The sequence below is a fragment of the Oncorhynchus mykiss genome, chromosome 30 (genome assembly GCF_013265735.2).
Source record: "Oncorhynchus mykiss isolate Arlee chromosome 30, USDA_OmykA_1.1, whole genome shotgun sequence".
Lineage (NCBI taxonomy): Eukaryota > Metazoa > Chordata > Actinopteri > Salmoniformes > Salmonidae > Oncorhynchus > Oncorhynchus mykiss.
The window spans coordinates 23,282,960-23,302,835 of record NC_050570.1 but is presented as its reverse complement, the minus strand read 5'-3'; the positions used below and the strand labels follow the sequence as shown (position 1 = coordinate 23,302,835).

The 19,876-nt window shown below is 41.0% G+C and overlaps 1 protein-coding gene across 1 annotated transcript in view; it reads left to right on the top strand.

Moving 5' to 3' along the window:
• LOC110522764 (voltage-dependent R-type calcium channel subunit alpha-1E) overlaps window positions 1-19,876 on the top strand; it is a 96,534-nt gene that overhangs the window by 2,540 nt on the left and 74,118 nt on the right. The window contains exon 2 of the mRNA XM_036968771.1: window positions 3,550-3,689. Coding sequence (XP_036824666.1) covers window positions 3,550-3,689 — 140 coding nt within the window. The remainder of the gene's footprint in view (window positions 1-3,549; window positions 3,690-19,876) is intronic.

Genomic DNA, 19,876 nt, shown 5'->3' with positions numbered 1-19,876 from the left:
TCCAGAGGTATGTTTGGGATGGGGTAGGGCGCCAGGGGTATGTTTGGGATGAAGGGTGAGAGGGTGGGGTTGTTCAGAAAGGGGGGAAATTGTATTGTTTTTTATTGATTTTATTGCCATCGTGATCCAATGAAAACAATTGTTCACAAAATATTTTTTTGTGAAAGGCGTATAAAAAAGTTCCTGTGTTCATTTCCTGCATTATGTATTAATCCATTCTGAATGCAGTATACCTATTGAGCCGTGGCATAGACCATCAAGTTCCAAATTGGGACCTCTGAGTTCCCCGCTGCCTCATAATGCCAAATCATTGATTATCTTTAAGACACATTTAACAGACATCAAATATTACACTTTAAACAAATAGAGTACAAATAAGTGTATATACTATAGCATTTTATCAAATGGGTGTTTTGGCATGTCCCAGTTATCCCCTCTAACTTGTTAGCAGCTCGTTAGTTTTACAGTTGTGTTTAATAGAGTGAGAAACTAGCTGGATTAATTGGTTCTCATTCGATAAATAGCTATTACAGCTATTATATATACAGTCGTATGAAAATGTTTGGGCACCCCTGACAATTTCAATGATTTCCATTTATAAATAATTGGGTGTTTGGATCAGCAATTTTAATTTGATCTATCAAATAACTGATGGACACAGTAATATTTCAGTAGTGAAATGAGGTTTATTGGATTAACAGAAAATGTGCAATATGCATCAAAACAAAATTAGACAGGTGCATAAATTTGGGCACCCCAATAGAAAAATCACATTAATATTTAAAAGAGCCTCCTTTTGCTAAAATAACAGCCTCTAGACGCTTCCCATAGCCTCTAATGAGTGTCTGGATTCTGGATGTAGGTATTTTGGACCATTCCCCCTTACAAAACATCTCCAGTTCAGTTAGGTTTGATGGTTGCCGAGCATGGACAGTCCGCTTCAAGTCATCCCACAGATCCTCAATGATATTCAGGTCTGGGGACTGGGATGGCCATTCCAGAATATTGTACTTGTTCCTCTGCATAAATGCCCGGGTAGATTTTGAGCAGTGTTTTGGGTCGTTGTCTTTGAAATATCCAGCCCCGGCGTAACTTCAACTTTGTGACTGATTCTTCAACATTATTGCTGAATCTGCTGATATTGAGTGGAATCCATGCGACCCTCAACTTTAACAAGATCCCCAGTACCGGCACTGACCACACAGCCCCACAGCATGATGGAACCCACAGCATGATGGAACCCCCACCAAATTTTACTGTGGGTAGCAAGTGTTTTTCTTGGAACGCTGTGTTCTTTTGCCACCATGCATAATGTCCCTTGTTATGACCAAATAACTCAATCTTTGTTTCATCAGTCCACAGCACCTTATTCCAAAATGAAGCTGGCTTGTCCAAATGTGCGTTTGCATACCTCAAGCGACTCTGTTTGTGGCGTGTGTGCAGAAAAGGCTTCTCCCGCATCACTCTCCCATACAGCTTCTCCTTGTGCAAAGTGCGCTGAATTGTTGAATGATGCACAGTGACACCATCTGCAGCAAGATGATGTTGTAGGTCTTTGGAGGTGGTCTGTGGGCTGTTTTTGACCATTCTCACCATCCTTTGCCTCTCTGATATTTTACTTGGCCTGCCACTTCTGGACTTAACAAGAACTGTGCCTGTGGTCTTCCATTTCCTCACTATGTTCCTCACAGTGGACACTGACCGCTTAAATCTCAGCGATAGCTTTTTGGAGCCTTCCTCTAAACCAAAATGTTGAACAATCTTTGTTTTCAGGTCATTTGAGAGTTGTTTTGAGGCCCCCAAAGAGAACAACAACTTGCAATTGGCCACCTTAAATACATTTTCTCATGATTGGATGCACTTGTCTATGAAATTCAAGGCTTAATGAGCTCACCAAACCAATTGTGTGTTCCAATTAATCAGAGGTAAGTTGTTACAGGTATTCAAATCAACAGAATGGCAAGGGTGCCCGCATTTTTGCATAGCCTATTTTTCACATCTGATTTAATTTCATACAACTTAATATTGCTACACTAAAAAATCTTTGTCTGGACAATACCCCAGTACTCAGCTTTTATTAGAAAATGAATGGCATGCCACTGTGATCCTTTTCTGTGACAACAGAGTAAATTATTATGCAGCCTCAGAGGGGTGCCCAAACTTTTTCATACGACTGTATATATACAGTTTAAGTCAGAAGTTTACATACACCTTAGCCAAATACATTTAAACTCCGTTTTCACAATTCCTGACATTTAATCCTAGTAAAAAGTATATGTTTTTAGGTCAGTTAGGATCACCACTTCATTTTAAGAATGTGAAATGTCAGAATAATATTAGAGAGAATGATTTATTTAAGCTTTTATTTCTTTCATCACATTCATCAATTAGTATTTGGTAGCATTGCCTTTAAATTGTTTAACTTGGGTCAAACGTTAGCCTTCCACAAGCTTCCCACATAAGTTGGGTGAATTTTGGCCCATTCCTCCTGACAAAGCTTGTGTAACTGAGTCAGGTTTGTAGGCTTCCTTGCTCGCACATGCTTTCTCAGTTCTGCCCACAAATGTTCTATAGGATTGAGGTAAGGGCTTTGAGATGGCCACTCCAACACCTTGACTTTGTTGTCCTTAAGCCATTTTACTACAACTTTGGAAGTATGCTTGGGGTCATTGTCCATTTGGAAGACCCAACTTTAACTTCCTGACTGATGTCTTGAGATGTTGCTTCAATATGTCCACATCATTTTCCCACCTCCCACCTATTTTGTGAAGTGCACCAGTCCCTCCTGCAGCAAAGCACCCCCACAACATGATGCTGCCACCCCTGTACGGTTGACATGTTGTTCTTCGGCTTGCAAGCCTCTCCCTTTTTCCTCCAAACATAACGATGGTCATTATTTTCTGGAATCTTCCAAGCTGTTTGAAGGCACAGTCAACTCAGTGTATGTAAACTTCTGACCCACCGGAGTTACGATTCAGTCAATTATAAGTGAAATAATCTGTTTGTAAACAATTGTTGGAAAAATTACTTGTGTCATGCACAAAGTAGGTGTCCTAACCGACTTGACAAAATTATAGTTTGTTAACAAGATATTTCTGGAGTGGTTGAAAAACAAGTTTTATTGACTCCAACCTAAGCGTATGTAAACTTCCGACTTCAACTGTACATAAATATTTTTTTTATGTATATGATCATGCTAATTGTACCTCTGTGAGCACATGGGAGTGCTTACCTGTCTGCTGAGAGAAAAATGTAATTAACCCTTTCCTGAGCACATTTAAGAGTCTGAGAGAAGCCTTTGAAATGGGAAAAACAGAAAGGATTGGAAAATAATTGTTTGTTATGACTTCTTCTTCTGTCTTCTTTAGGGGAATGTCTCATTATTTTTGTAATGAATTTTCAACAGATTTAAGTGTTTTTCCATGAACCTAAAGCGTGATAAATGCCCACACAAATGCTGGCACTGCATATGCTTTATTCTTTAACCTTTCATGTTAACATGACCACTTTGTACTGTAGTTGTCTGATATGTCCATTTTCTATCCACAGGAAAAGACAGAGCCTTACTTCATTGGGATGTTCTGCTTTGAAGCTGGGATTAAAGTGGTGGCATTGGGATTTGTATTCCATAAAGGCTCCTACCTGAGAAATGGCTGGAACGTCATGGATTTCATTGTGGTTCTGAGTGGGTGAGTACGGTAGGCTGTCTCAGTCAGCTGAAACACTGCAGGACTTTTAACTACTACTGCTGAATAACACCCTCCTGTTTTAACACCCTGTTCATGGCTGCTTGCTAAAATAAGACTGGTGTATTGCACTAGCCTAGTTCATTTGATTGATTTTTAAAAGGTTTTATTAAAATCAAATCAAATTGTATTGGTCAAATACATGTGTTTAGCAGATCTTATTGCGGGTGTAGCGAAATGCTTGTGTTTCTTGCACCGAAAGTGCAGTATATATCTAACAGGTAATATCTAACAATTTCACAGCCCAATACACACAAATCTAAGAATTAAGAATGTATAAATATATGAATGAGCAATATCAGAGCAGCATAGACTAAGATACAGTAGAATAAAATAGAATACAGTATATACATATGAGACGAGTAATGCAAAATATATAAACATTATTAAAGTGACTAGTGGCCAGTGATTTCAAGTCTATGTATATAGGCAGCAGCCTCTAATGTCCTAGTGGTGGCTATTTAACAGTCTGATAGCCTTGAGCTATAAGCTGTTTTTCAGTCTCTCGGTCCCAGCTTTGATGCACCTGTACTGACCTTGCCTTCTGGATGATAGCAGGGTGAACAGGCATTGGCTCAGGTGGTTGTTGTCCTTGCTGTAGGTGTCCTCTATGGCAGGTAGTTTGCCCCCGGTGATGCGTTGGGCAGACCTCACCACCCTCTGGAGAGCCCTGCGGTTGCGGGCTGTGCAGTTTCCGTACCATGTGGTGATACAGCCCGACAGGATGCACTCAATTGTGCATCTGTAAAAGTTTGTGAGGGTTTTAGGTGCCAACATTATTGAATGTTTGTCAATGTTATTGGCATGTTTAATGGACTATTTCACATGTATCAGACTTTATCAGATGGATGGTTATCTGTTGTTCATTTCCTGGAAGGAGTTAATTTAATTTCTGAGGCAAATATCATGGCACATCTTCTCAGTTCAGATGCCAAGAACAAAACACTGTCTGTGAAATAATCCAATCTTGCGGATGCACAGCTTTAGAACTCGTTGTGTCTTTCACTAAAATAACACACAATAATTCAGGTCACCTTTAGGCTTTTACACACAATGGAAAGGAATACATTTTCCACTGTCTTGACTCCTGGAGCAAATGATTGCAGTGGAAAATGGAAAGGTTATTACAGCTTATTTGCAGATCTAAAAGGGGTGAGGAATTCTCTTGAGAGGCTTTAAGATGAAGACAGTTTATTTTCTTAACAGTGCTGCCTGTTACATTTCTTATCCAGGTCAATTAGGGTTAAGTGCCTTGTGGAATTTTCACCTCGTCAACTCGGGGATTTGAACCAGTGACCTTTCAGTTACTGGCCCAATGCTCTTAACTGCTAGGCTACTTGCCACCCCTGTTGAAAAGAGCAGGGCCAACTCTGGTTCAATACACACACACATTTGCACACTGTTTAAATATTAATCCATTCCATAGTGCAAAAGTACAAAGGGTGGCAAGGTTCTTACAGAATTTTACATGATTCTCTGCATTTCAATATTAATGAGTGCAGGCTTGCAGTGCTGAATAAGGCCCAGCTCTCTGCTGAAAGGAGGAGAGGAAAAGGAGGAGAGGAGAGGGATAGGGTAGGGTGGGGTGGGGTGGGGTGGGAGAGGGGTGTCAGACTGTAGCTATGGAGCTAATTTCTGTGGAGCCGTGCCCTGATAATGTCTCCTCCCCCACAGTGACCATCGCCCCCAACCTCACCCATCCTCTCTGACTGTTACACTGTTGACTTTCTCCGTAGACTCCATCTTATCTGGCCTAATTTCCCCCCTAAATGACCTGTTTAATCTAACCTTTGAGATACATGATTACTACTCTACTCAGACATTTGTTTTCTCACACTGTGTATATTGATACATTTTCCTCTTCAGGTTTTACATGACATTATTTTCAGTGATATGTGCCTGGTGAGTGCATTCCAGTCTCTTGATACCAAGTCTTGTACTTTTAGGACTCTATCTTTGGCTGGCGCTAAGGCAGAGCAAGTGTCAAACGCACGTTAGTTGGCAATTTCGCCATGTAGAAACTGGTGTTCTGCCATTTTCCACCCCTTGCACCAGGTTTGGCAATTTACCTGTCTAACATCAGCTCTCCTGCACTGAGGTGGGAGGGGTGGTAATATTTAAGGTGTGTCTTTAAAAACTAGTGCAAAGTGACAATTTCATGGATCACAAATTGTGACATTTAAGACCAACGAAAAGCAGGTCTTAGCGGTAACGCAGATGGTAATGACATGGATTTGAGAAAGGAAGCGCAACCTATCCAGCACAGTGCCTATATGCTCATATAACCCTTGTATTTAGAAACATAAGAAACATAAGAAACTAATTACTGAAGCTTAATTAAAAGAATATGTTTAGGAGCCGCAATAGTGAACGGACATCCCATTTCTATCATTTCTTTAGCCAGCTCTCGTTATTATTTTGGACGTGCGTAAAACCCCCTCCATGTACGCTACCTGTGTACACATGCCCATCATGAAACGAGAGATGAGTTGATGCCCGGTGGTGACCCTCGTAGTTAGAAACAGTTAAGTTATTTCCCTCTAACAATTTCTTGTTTCATTTGATTAAAAACCAAAACTTATTCAAATTATTCACTGTCCTTTGTTTATGGTGAGAAAATCCATCACTCGCATGCAATGCAATTTAGGAGCCTTCTACTATTTATGGAGAAGTGTGAATGCGATCTGTAAGGTCCTTCCATTATGTTTATAAAACATTATATTTGGGAACAGTATAACGTTATGTCGACATTCCCCCTTTATATTGGATCTTACTCCAGCTCCTGTGAAAAGTTTGGATCTGTTTAAAACCTTCCATAGTCTATGTTGCCTTAATTTCTCCCCTTTGGGCATATAATATTATGGTGCTTTTAATGGTATTTAGCCTATTAAAACAAACCAGTTGTTGTTTTGTTTTTATTAGAATTTGATTCAAATGTCTTTTTAAACCTTATCAATAGGCTAGTGAAATTAATCTTGCTTATTGACAATGTTTGGCATGTCCATGGCTCAGACATGGAAAACAAAATGTAATTTACAGTAGGCCTAGCCCTTGTATCAGTGTGAATGCTATGTTTAACAATATACTGTATTACCATATCGAAGCAAGGCAATTACTTACAATGTGGGCTCCAAACATGTTCAACATATTGAGCAATGATGGACAGGCCTACATACATGTTGTTATTTTGTTTATGATAGACTAATTAACAAACTAGCCTACAACGGACTAACGTTCAAATTGGAGTTGATGACAATGCAATACCTAATAGACTGTACATACACAATTTGAAGCATGGAGCACGTTCTGATTGGCCATTGAGGGGTCAAGCCTTGACACCTACAACTTATTTATGAATCAAAACCCAGTCCTTTCACGCCACCGGCAGCTACTGTTTTCATAATTCCCTCTGTGAAAATAGCAAAAATATTTCTGACACAGCCCCGACCTATAGGTCCACCGCAAAGGGCTAAAATGTACCATTGTGTAAGGGTTTTTAAAATTGAGCCCTTAACCCACTGAAGTTGATTGAAACTAATGTACATCAAAATCTGTCTTTTTAAGGTCTGTATGGGCTGCTTCTCAATCCACTGCATCTGCCTATGTTGGCCTTCTGCATCTGCGGTGGAAAGTGGCATAGCTACAGCGCTGTTTATCAGACCAGGAGACATCATGAAAACGTCTGTAGCATACAAACGGTTAGGTCTACAAACTAAGCAGTCTAAATTCAACATTTTATCAAATCATTTTTCAATATAATTTTTTTATACCAACAGGGGTCCTAAAATTCTAAATCAAATAGCTAAAATGATCCATGGTATGGCCATCTTTAAACAATTTCATATGTTATATTAGGATATCCCCCTATCCCAAAGGCTTGGACTTGTAGAGCTTAATGTCACAATAGCACTGTAAATTGAATATAAAATTAATCATAAAGTGTGAGGAAAAAACTGTCTGCTTATGAGATCATTTTGCTAATTTCCTCAAATTGCCAAGACTGTCTGTAAGTGGTCTGAGTGGGGAGAGAAACTGAAAACTAGCTGTTATTGGCAGAGAGTTTCGGAACTCCCTTTGTTATTAGTTTGTTAACCAATTTACCTCAGGGTGATGTCACCATGGAAAGCTGAAACTCCTGCCCATGCAAACCTGCTGATTACGAAGTCCTATGTAGATTGTATTTTCAACCAGCAACTATCAGGAAATGTAACTGCTACAATTGTTTTCACACTTTTACAGTGTTAGTTTCATCAGCTATTGTACAGGATGATATAAAACACAGCATCTTGACTACACTGGGTTTTTAATATAATGTTCAGAGGGGTTTTCTATTCCAGTTTAGATGACTGTATCTGGCAGTAGTTTCTTACCTCACCTGTCAGTTACTGGCCCTTACCAAATGATGTCAGCTTCCAGATGTATCAATCTAGCATTTCATATAATTGTATTACTCTTAGTGAACACTTTCCACTTTCCAGCACTGACAGCAAGACAGGTTGACAACTGTATTGTGTTTTCTCCACTTTGAACGTACAGAGAGAGTTGAATGATTCATGGACCTGGATGGTAGAAGACATCTGCTTTCTGACTGATAGTAAATCAGAGCACATATCAGCTCCCAGTCAAGCATGTGTGACATCAGGTCTGGCAGTCTGTTATCATGAATACAGCATGACCAGTATATTTCACATGAAACAGTCTATAGCATGACGACAGTATGCCCCAATCTCAGTTTATGTACAAGCCACCACTATGATAGAGTTTGGAGATAAATCGCTTGTAGGTTTAATTTCATTCATTTTTAGTGTCATGTCTTTACTATCATTAAACTGAAGACTTCGTTTTTATCAAAGATTCTCTGTAATTAGTTACTCGATTAAACTGAATAATCATGTAACTGTAATTAACGAGGGAGTTGGGGCACCAAGGAAAGTATTCAGATTACAAAGTTATAATTTCCCAATATAACCTTTCAGATATTTTCATATCTGATCAATAGTCTTCTGATTAATGATTTATTTATTTAACCTCACGTTAGTCTCATTCCAAACGTCGTAAATTGTTGGTTATCTGTGCGAACCCAGTCTTCACTATGAGTCATCCATACATCAATTGTCTTAAATCAGTTATTTATTACTAACTAAGTAATTCACAGAAATGCATAAACAAACAGTAAATATGGTTACATGAAATGATAGAATGTGCCCTAGTGGGCTGAACCGGCATGGCGGCTTGTTTGACAAAAGGGGAGTGTTTTTTTTTTTTTACCAAGAAGTCACTACAGAGTTAATTATAACAATTAAAATGCTAATCCTTTACACATGAACTCTCACTCATTCGGGAACAATTGCAATCAATTTATATATTTACGCTCAGTGTGTTGTCTTGATCGCTGGTGAAAAGTCTTTATTATGTAGAATTGTCCGTCTCTCTCCCTCTCTCGCTCTGTCTGGTTAGAGGGGATAGTTCAAAGTGACATTCGTTATAGAATGGATGTTTCGGGGGTTGTCGTTCTTCGCGTTCAATGATACCGAATTCCTAGCAGCAGACTGGTAATTAGTATCAAAGACTTGTTCTTATTCTGTCGGTATCGATAGTCTAAGAGTTTAACCACATGGTATGGTTAAAAGATTCTACAAGCTTTAGCCATCTCGTAATTGAGGTAAGCTTAGTCTGCTGATAATTTCTCAAAGTTGGGTTTTATTTGGAATGACAGAAGAGGGTTGTCCCAGGATGTCTGACCCTAACTGGGCTCAGGGGCGGTCCTCTGATTTAGTTCAAATCAAAAGGGAAATGTATTTTTCTTCATTAAACAGTCCACAATCATATTACCCAATTATACAAACAGTATCATACTCACTCATTCATCGTATACATCAATTAGATGTAAACCTCATATCTGAGGCTATTATATAAACAGCGTTATGGTAATGTGGCCACAACGTCTCTCTTGAGCTTCCCAAGTTGTGACAAATGGACTAGTTCGTAGCTGGATTCTTCACCGATCTTTTACACTTTCTCTGGAACATGCAATTTGTTCGTACCTCAAGTTCTGTGAGGTGGAAGGATTTCCTTTGTCTCCATGAAAAACAACTCTCTATAACTGTGTGTCCATGAGGTCTTCTCAGGAATTTACGACCTCTGACCACAGCAGTCTGGTTATAGAAGCAGAGAGCAGGGGATGGTGCTCGCTGTACTCAAAGAGGGCAACGTCATGACATTAGTATAATGAAGTGAGGTTTAGATGCTTTTTTCTTTATTATTGTTCTGTCCACGGCAACCATAATATAATGCAAGGAATCTCCCACTCGCGGTTGCTCTTTCTCACAGACACACAAACTTGCAAATCCGGCAGGGGTTTGCAACCTTATTAAGAAATGTGTGATTTGGTGGTAATAGTGGTTGAGTCATCGGTATCCATTCGCTTTTAAAGAACAGACATGTGCAGATAGAGGTCAGAGGGAAAAGGAACTGTTTAAGGCAGGGATCATCAACTAGATTCAGCCACGGACCCAATTTCTTCTTGAATGGATGGTTGGGGGGCCGGAACATAATAGAACAAATATTTTTAGACTGCAAATGAACCGTAAGAAGCCTAAACATTTATAATATTTGACTAAAACATAATCCTTTCAAACCTTGATTACATTTGGGAACCTTGTCCTGCGTAGGGCGCCGTCTTGCGGATGGGATGTTAAAACGGGTGTCCTGACTCGCTGTGGTCGTTCAAAATCCCATGGCGCTTATTGTAAGAGTAGGGGTGTTCACCCTTTGTGTCATGGCTAAATTCCAAACCTGGCCACATTTCATCATGGCAACCTAATCATCCCCCTCATTCCTAATTGGCATATATCAACTCTCCACCTGATAGCTGATGCGTGGTGAGCATTTTGGCACAAAAATGGTCACTGTGCATCACTGAGGTGGGTGCTACACATTTCCCCCTACTATGTAAAGCACTTTGAGTACCTCTGTTGGTAGAAAAGTTCTATAGAAATCCAATCAATCATTTTGAATTATTATTATTTGTTTACGGTCACATATGTCTCTCTATTATGCGTGGGAATAATTGGGAACAGATTTCCAAAATTAAATTAACTTGGGAGTTGATTTCCTGGTGTTTTTACAGTCCTTTATGTCCAACAATAAAGAGAAGATATATGAATAAAAGTACACATATGTCTCTCTATTATGCGTGGGAATAATTGGGAACAGATTTCCAAAATTAAATTAACTTGGGAGTTGATTTCCTGGTGTTTTTACAGTCCTTTATGTCCAACAATAAAGAGAAGATATATGAATAAAAGTACACATATGTCTCTCTATTATGCGTGGGAATAATTGGGAACAGATTTCCAAAATTTGAATCACTAGGAGCTGATTTCCTGGTGTCTTGGCAGTCGTTTTTGTCTAACAATGAAAATTCAGTTGTGGAACCCTGGTTTAAGGGATCCACAGTATATTTCTCTGCTATTAGGAGTAATGCTGTTCTCTGCTGTAATTGTATTCAACTATACTGTAATTAAGTGAAAGAGGAAGGGATTTTGTTTGTGCATTTGTCTTTTATTATTTATTCCTTTTTCTCCCCAATTGGTAGTTACAGTGTTATTTCATTACTGCAACTCCCATTTAGACCCAGGAGTGGCAAAGGTCGTGAGCCGTGCATCCTCCGAAACACAACCCAGCCAAGCCGCTCTGCTTCTTACCACAATGTCTGCTTCACAGAAACACCAATGTGTCAGAGGAAACACCGTACACCTGGCATCCGTGTCAGCGTGCATTGTGCCCGTTCCACCACAGGAGTCACTAGTGCACAATGGGACAGGAACATCCCTGCCGGCCAAACCCTCCTCTAACCCGGACGACGCTGAGCCAATTGCGCGCCACGGCATGGGTCTCCCGGTTGCGGCAGGCTGCAACAGAGCCTGGACTCGAACAAGGATTTCTAGTGGCTATCACTGAAATGCAGTGCCTTAGACCACTGCGCCACTCGGGAGGCCTGCGTTCATCTTTGCCATATGTATTCTATTAAAGACACCTAAGCGCATACTTTTAAATTATATATGTGAGCAAAATATACAAATAAAAAATAAAATACAAATATAAAACCATTTTCCTTAAAACATTTTTTGGGGAGATTACTAATGTTAATGTCTCCACTAGAACAACAAAAATACTGAAATATATGTACATTTTGTCCTTGAAAAATTTAATTTAATTACTTTTTTTCCTTCATCTACACACGATACCCCATAATGACAAAGTCAAAACATGTTTTTTGACATGTATTGAAATTTAAATACAGAAATATCTAATTTACAGTATTCACACCCCTGACTGATACATGTAGAATCACTTTTGGCAGTGATTACAGCTGTGTCTTTCTGGGAAATCTCTAAGAGCTTTGCACACCTGCATTGTACAATATTTGCACATTATTCTTTAAAAAATTATTCAAGCTCTGTCAAGTTGGTTGTTGATCCTTGCTAGACAGCCATTTTCAAGCATTGACATAGATTTTCAAGCCGATTTAAGTCAAAACTGTAACTAGGACACTCAGGAACAGTCAATGTCGTCTTGGTAAGCAACTCCAGTGTATATTTGGCCTTGTGTTTTAAGTTACTGTTCTGCTGAAAAGTACATTTCTCTCCCAGTTTCTGTTGGAAAGCAGACTGAATTTTCCACTAGGATTTTGCCTGTGCTTAGCTCTATTTCGTTTCTTTTTATCCTCCCAAACAACTCCCTAGTCCTTGCCGATGACAAGCATACCCATAACATGATGCAGTCACCACCATGTTTGAAAATATGGAGAGTAGTACTCAGTAATGTGTTCTGTTGGATTTGCCCCAAACATAACGCTTTGTATTCCAGACATAAAGTTAACTGTTTTAAAGTCACCAATGGCCTCATGGTGGAATCCCTGAGCGTTTTCCTTCCTCTTCGGCAACTGAGTTAGCAAGGACACCTGTATCTTTGTAGTGACTGGGTGTATTGATACACCATCCAAAGTGTAATTAATAACTTTACCATGCTTTAAAAAAAAAGTTGGACTCATGTAAGAGGGCTCCTGATTGGCGCAGCAGTCTAAGGCATAACCTGTTCCAGAATACATAGACAATACCATGTTTGTTTAAAACTCTAGTCGCAGCTTTTGTTCCTCTGTCTTCAGGGAGATTGTGACATGAATGATTTGGACCTGCTTCCCCTCTATCCGGCTATGTATCTAATGGCTTATGACAAACGCTGGGGACTGAGACATGTATATGGTAGAGCTTTCACAAGTGAAGAAATTCAATCCCTGGCTCCAGGCAAGATGTACAGCTGTGTCTGAAAGATGAGGAGAGGACAGGACAGGAGAGGATAGGACTGGAGGATGTGACGGAGCGGTGCGGGGGTGTCCACACAGACAGGACAGACAAACAGCTGTCACAGCTAGCAGACCCATTGTTCGTCCTGGGCTTTATATCCCATCAGCTTTTTTTTACACTCCCTTGGCTAAGAGGGACAGGCTCCTAATGGGAGAGTTTCTTATTTTCCCTTCTCACAGCAGAGAAACTGGAGCTGACAGGGCCGACTGAGCCATAATGAGGGAAGAGAAGTAAGGCTTTGGAGCCTGTGGTTAGCATCACATTTAGGGAGTGAGCAGGAGGAGTTCACAGGTGAGGGCTGACTGTGCTGTGACTGTGCTGCTGGTATGGTCACAGCTCCCTGAAGGAGTGACTGTGTTAATTAAGGCTCACACACATTACACCAAATGTGGATCTAGCATTCATCTGACGATTGTTCAGTGTGCTGTGTTTTAGGGACCACAAACTGTAGATTTCTGACTGCCGACATTTTTCACATATAAAATTGGTGCATAGTCGGTTCGAAAATTACTTTCAGAGGTGATAAGTACTCTCTGAGCCCTTAGATATTCAGTCTGCTGGTTCTCTTCACCAGGCATGTGATTGTGGTGCTGTGCTGATCTGTTCACACACTATTATTATCTCAGGGCTGATGTTAGGAAGTGTGTTCTGTGACAACGTGGCTCTGGAATGGGAACACACAGTACTGCTGCCCAGAGGCACTGCTTTACTGAACATAAGGGAGGATCTGACAAGCCCTGGCACTGTTGGTCTGTGATACAGGGAGATGATGCCAACAGACTCTGAGGTTTCACTTCGTGCTTTGGGCCATCTAACTGGACACTTTTTTTGTCATGCACAATTCTGTATATTCTGGGCAATGCGCCTTGGATGCCATAGAGGAAACATATCAGTGTCATGACAATAATGTCTCCTTTATGTAGTTTTTGTGTGGACTGTTTTCACTTCATTCATTAACATTATGAATTGCTTTAGAGTAGCCAGTAGAGGGATGTGTTTTATCTCTAATTTAGGATTCATTTAGTGAATGATAATCACATGGTCAAGTACCCACAGTGAGCCTATGCTGCTCTGCTTCAAAGAGAGGCTGAGTGGGAGAGACACAGGGAGATATTTTATCTGTCTGATCTGACTGAAAGGCTTTTGAAATCAGGTGAAAACAGTTGTGATATTTACAGGAGGCATTGTTACTTTGTAAAGGTTTAGTGAATTGACGTTGAAGTGACAGTTCTATTTGTGGTAAGGTCTGAGGTATGCCTCTTACAAAGACTTAAAATCAAATTAAATGTTATTTGTCACATGCGCCGAATACAACAGGTGTAGGTAGACCTTACAGTGAAATGCTTACTTACAAGCCCTTAACCAACAATGCAGTTTTAAGAAAATCCCTAAAAAAGTAAGCGATAAGAATAACAAATAATTAAAGATCAGTAGTAAATTACAAAACCGGGGCAAAATACAGTGGGTATCGGTACAGAGTCAATGTGTCAATGTGCGGGGGGCCCCGGTGTCGAGGCAAATGAGGTAATTATGTACATGTAGGTAGAGTTGTTAAAAGGCTTGGTGGTAGAATCTGTTTAGAAGCCTCTTGGAACTAGACTTGGTACTCCGGTACCGTTTGCCGTGTGGAAGCAGCGATAACAGTCTATGACTTGGGTGGCTGGAGACATTGACCATTTTTAAGGCCTTCCTCTGACACCGCCTGGTATAAAGGCCCTGTGATGTATTGGGCCGTACACACTACCCTCCGTAGTGCCTTGCAGTCGGAGGCTGAGCAGTTGCCATACCAGGCAGTGATGCAACCAGTGCTCTCGATGGTGCAGCAGTAAAACCTTTTGAGGATCTGAGGACCTATGTCAAATCTTTTCAGTCTCCTGACGGGGAATAGGTTTTGTCGTGCCCTCTTCATGACTGTCTTGGTGTGCTTGGACCATGTTAGTTTGTTGGTGATGTGGACAACAAGGAACTTGAAACTCTCGACCTGCTCCACTCCAGCCCTGTCGATAAGAATGGGGGCGTGCTCTGTCCTCCTTTTCCTGTAGTCCACAATCATCTCCTTTGTCTTGATCACGTTGAGGGAGAGGTTGTTGTCCTTGCACCCCACGGTCAGGTCTAAACAGTCTCATCGTTGTCGGTGATCAGGCCTACCACTGTTGTGTCATCAGCAAACTTGATGATGGTGTTGGGAGTCGTGCCTGGCCGTGCAGTTATGAGTGAACAGGGAGCACAGGAGGGGACTGAGCACGCACCCCTGAGGGTCCCCGTGTTGAGGATCAGCGTGGCGGATGTGTTATTACCTACCCTTACCACCTGGGGGCGACCCGTCAGGAAGTCCAGGATCCAGTTGCAGAGGGAGCTGTTTAGTCCCTGGGTCCTTAGATTAGTGATGAGCATTGAGGTCACTATGGTGTTGAACACTAAGCTGTAGTCAATGAATAGCATTCTCACATACAGTAGGTGATCTTTTTGTCCAGGTGGGAAAGGGAAGTGTGGAGTGCAATAGAGATTGCATCATCTGTGGATCTGTTGGGGCGCTATGCAAATTGGAGTGGGTCTAGGGTTTCTGGGATAATGATGTTGATGTGAGCCATGACTAGCCTTTCAAAGCATTTCATGGCTACAGACTAGAGTACTACGGGTCAGTAATCATTTAGGCAGGATACCTTAATGTTCTTTGGCACAGGGACTATGGTGGTCTGCTTGAAACATGTTGGTATTACAGACTCAGACAGGGAGAGGTTGAAAATGTCAGTGAAGACACTTGCCAGTTGGTCCGCGCATGCTTTGAGTACACGTCCTGGTAATCCGTCCCAGCAGCTTTGTGAATGTTGATCTGTTTAAAGGTTTTGTTCACATCAGCTACCGAGAGCGTCATCACAGGGTCATCCAGAACAGCTGGTGCTCTCGTGCATGCGTCAGTGTTGCTTGCCTCGAGGTGAGCATAAAAGGCATTTAGCTCGTCTGATAGGCTCGGGTCACTGGGCAGCTCGCTTCTGGATTTCCCTTTGTAGTCCGTAATAGTTTTCATGCCCTGCCACATCCGGCGAGCATCAGAGCCGGTGTAGTAGGATTCAATCCTAATCCTGTATTGACGCTTTGCTTGTTAGATGGTTTGTCTGAGGGCATAGCGGGATTTCTTATTAGCGTCTGGATTAGTCTCCCGTTCCTTGAAAGCGGCAGCTCTAGCCTTTAGCTCGATGCCGATGTTGCCTGTAAATCCATTGCTTCTGGTTGGGATATGTATGTAAAGTTACAGTGTGGACGACATCGTCAATGCACTTATTGATGAAGCCGATGACTGAGGTGGTGTACCTTGGATGAATCCCGGGAACATATTCCAGTCTGTGCCAACAAAACAGTTTTGTGGTGTAGCATACGTGTCATCTGACCACTTCCGTATTGAGCGAGTCACTGGTACTTCCTGCTTTAGTTTTTGCTTGGAAGCAGGAATCAGGAGGATAAAGGTATGGTCAGGTTTGACAAATGTATGCATCTATGTGTGTGGAGTAAAGGTGGTCTAGGATTTGTTTTCCTCTGGTTGCACATGTGACATGCTGATAAAAATTTGGTAAAACTGATAAATTAAAGTCCCCGGCAACTGTGAGCGCTGCTTCTGGGTGAGCATTTCCTTCTTTGCTTATGGCCTTATAGAGTTGGTTGAGAGTGGTCTTAGTGCCAGCTTCGTTCTGTGGTGGTAAATTTACAGCTACGAATAATACAGTTGAGAACTCTCTTGGTAGATAGTGTGGTCTACAGCCTATCATAAGGTACTCAGGTACCTCAGGCGAGCAATACCTTGAGACTTCTTTAATATTAGACATTGCGCACCAGCTGTTATTGACAAATAGACACACCCCCACCCCTCGTTTTATCAGACGTAGCTTCTCTGTTCTGACGGTGAATGGAGAATCCCACCAGGTCTATATTATCCGTATCGTCGTTCAGCCACATCTCGGTGAAACATAAGATATTACAGTTTTTAATGTCCCGTTGGTAGGATAATCTTAATCGTAGGTCATTCACTTTATTTTCCAATGATTGCACGTTAGTAAAAAGAACAGATGGCAGTGGGAGTTTACTCGCTCGCCTACGGATTCTCAGAGGGCAGCCCGATCTGCGGCCCCTTTTCCTGCATTTTTTCCACAAGCAAATTATGGGGATCTGGGCCTGTTCTAGTGAAAGCAGAACAGTTGAAGTCGGAAGTTTAAATACACCTTAGCCAAATACATTTAAACTCAGTTTTTCACAATTCCTGACATTTAATCAGAGTAAAATGCTGTGTCTTAGGTCAGTTAGGATCACCACTTTATTTTAAGAATGTGAAATGTCAGAATAATAGTAGAGAGAATGATTTATTTCAGCTTTTATTTCTTTCATCACATTCCCAGTGGGTCAGAAGTTTACATACACACAATTAGTATTTGGTAGCATTGCCTTTAAATTGTTTAACTTGGGTCAAATGTTTAGGGTAGCCTTCCACAAGATTCCCACATTTTTGGCCCATTCCTCCTGACAGAGCTGGTGTAACTGAGTCAGATTTGTAGGCCTCCTTGCTCGCACATGCTTTTTCAGTTCTGCCCACAAATTTTCTATAGGATTGAGGTCAGGGCTTTGTGATGGCCACTCCAACACCTTGACTTTGTTGTCCTTAAGCCATTTTGCCACAACTTTGGAAGTATGCTTGGGGTTATTGTCCATTTGGAAGACCCATTTCAAATCAAATCAAATTTTATTTGTCACATACACATGGTTAGCAGATGTTAATGCGAGTGTAGCGAAATGCTTGTGCTTCTAGTTCCGACTGGGAAGACCCATTTATGACCAAGCTTTAACTTCCTGACTGATGTCTTGAGATGTTGCTTCAATATATCCATATAATTTTCCTACCTCATGCTGCCATCTATTTTGTGAAGTGCACCAGTCCCTCCTGCAGCAAAGCACCCCCACAACATGATGCTGCCGTCCCCATGCTTCACGGTTGGGATGTTGTTTTTTGGCCCAGACTCCCCCTTTTTCCTCCAAACATAACGATGGTCTTCATGGCCAAACAGTTCCATTTTTGTTTCATCAGACCAGAGGACATTTCTCCAAAAAGTACGATCTTTGTCCACCATGTGCAGTTGCAAACTGTAGTCTGGCTTTTTTTTATGGCAGTTTTGGAGCAGTGTCTTCTTCCTTGCTGAAAAGCCTTTCAAGTTATGTCAATATAGGACTCGTTTTACTATGGATACTTCCTTCTGCATCTTCATAAGGTCATTTGCTGTTGTTCTGGGATTGATTTGCACTTTTTGCACCGAAGTACATTCATCTCTTGGAGACAGAACATGTCTCCTTCCTGAGCGGTATGACTGCTGCGTGGTCCCATTTTGCTTATACTTGCGTACTATTGTTTGTACAGATTAATGTGGTACCTTCAGGCGTTTGGAAATTGCTTCCAAGGATGAACCAGACTAGTGGAGGTCTACAATCTTTTTTCTGATGTCTTGGCTGATTTCTTTTGATTTTCCCATGATGTCAAGCTGAGGTTTGAAGGTAGGCCTTGAAATACACCCACAGGTACACCTCCAATTTACTCAAATGATGTCAATTAGCCTATCAGAAGCTTCTAAAGCCATGACATAATTTTCTGGAATTTTCCAAGCTGTTTGAAAGCACAGTCAACTTAGTGTATGTAAACTTCTGACCCACTAGATATGTGATACAGTGAATTGTAAGTGAAATAATCTGTCTGTAAACAATTGTTGGAAAAATGACTTATGTCATGCATGCAGTAGATGTCCTAACTGACTTGCCAAAACTATAGTTTCTTAACAAGAAATTTGTGTAGTGGTTGAAAAATGAGTTTCTATCACTCCAACCTAAGTGTATGTAAACTTCAGACTTCAACTGTATATGCTTCTCGTAGGACTCTTAAAAGGAAACGACTGTTCCAGTCCAGGTGAGTAATCGCTGTTCTGATGTCCAGAAGTTATTTTCGGTCATAGGAGACGGTAGCAGCTACATTATGTACAAAATATGTTTAAAAAAATAAGTTACACAAAATGCAAAAAACTAACAAAATAGCACAATTGGTTGGGAGAATGTAAAACGTCAGCCATGTTCTTCGGTGCCATCTTCAATAGACATAGACTGACCAGGTGAATCCAGGTGAAAGCTATGATCCCTTAATGATGTCACTTGTTAAATCCACTTCAATCAGCATAGATGAAGGGGAGGAGACAGGTTAAAGAAGGATTTGTAAGTCTTGAGACAATTGCGACATGGATTGTGTATGTGTGCCATTCAGAGGGGGAATGGGCAAAACAAATTATTTAAGTGCCTTTGAACAGGGTATAGTAATAGGTGCCAGGCACACCGGTTTGTGTCAATACCCGCAACGCTGCTGATATTTTCACACTCAACAGTTTCCTGTGTGTCTCAACAATGGTGCACCACCCAAAGGACATCCATCCAACTTGACACAATGTGGGAAGCATTGGAATCAACATGGGCCAGCATCCCTGTGGAATGCTTATAACGCCTTGTAGAGTCTATAGCCCAACGAATTCAGACTGTTCTGAGGGCAAAATGGTGTGTGGTTACTAATGTTTGGTATTTTCAGTGTATAATACTTTAAAAATATCCAGCCATGTAGTAAAAGGTCCCATTTTCTGTCCTCTGCTCTTTGTCACCTTGCATTGTTTCAAAGTGGTAATGACCTAAATCAGTTTATATCCTCAGAGATAAAGGTGAAGGCAGATTAATCACATACAGTATTGAATT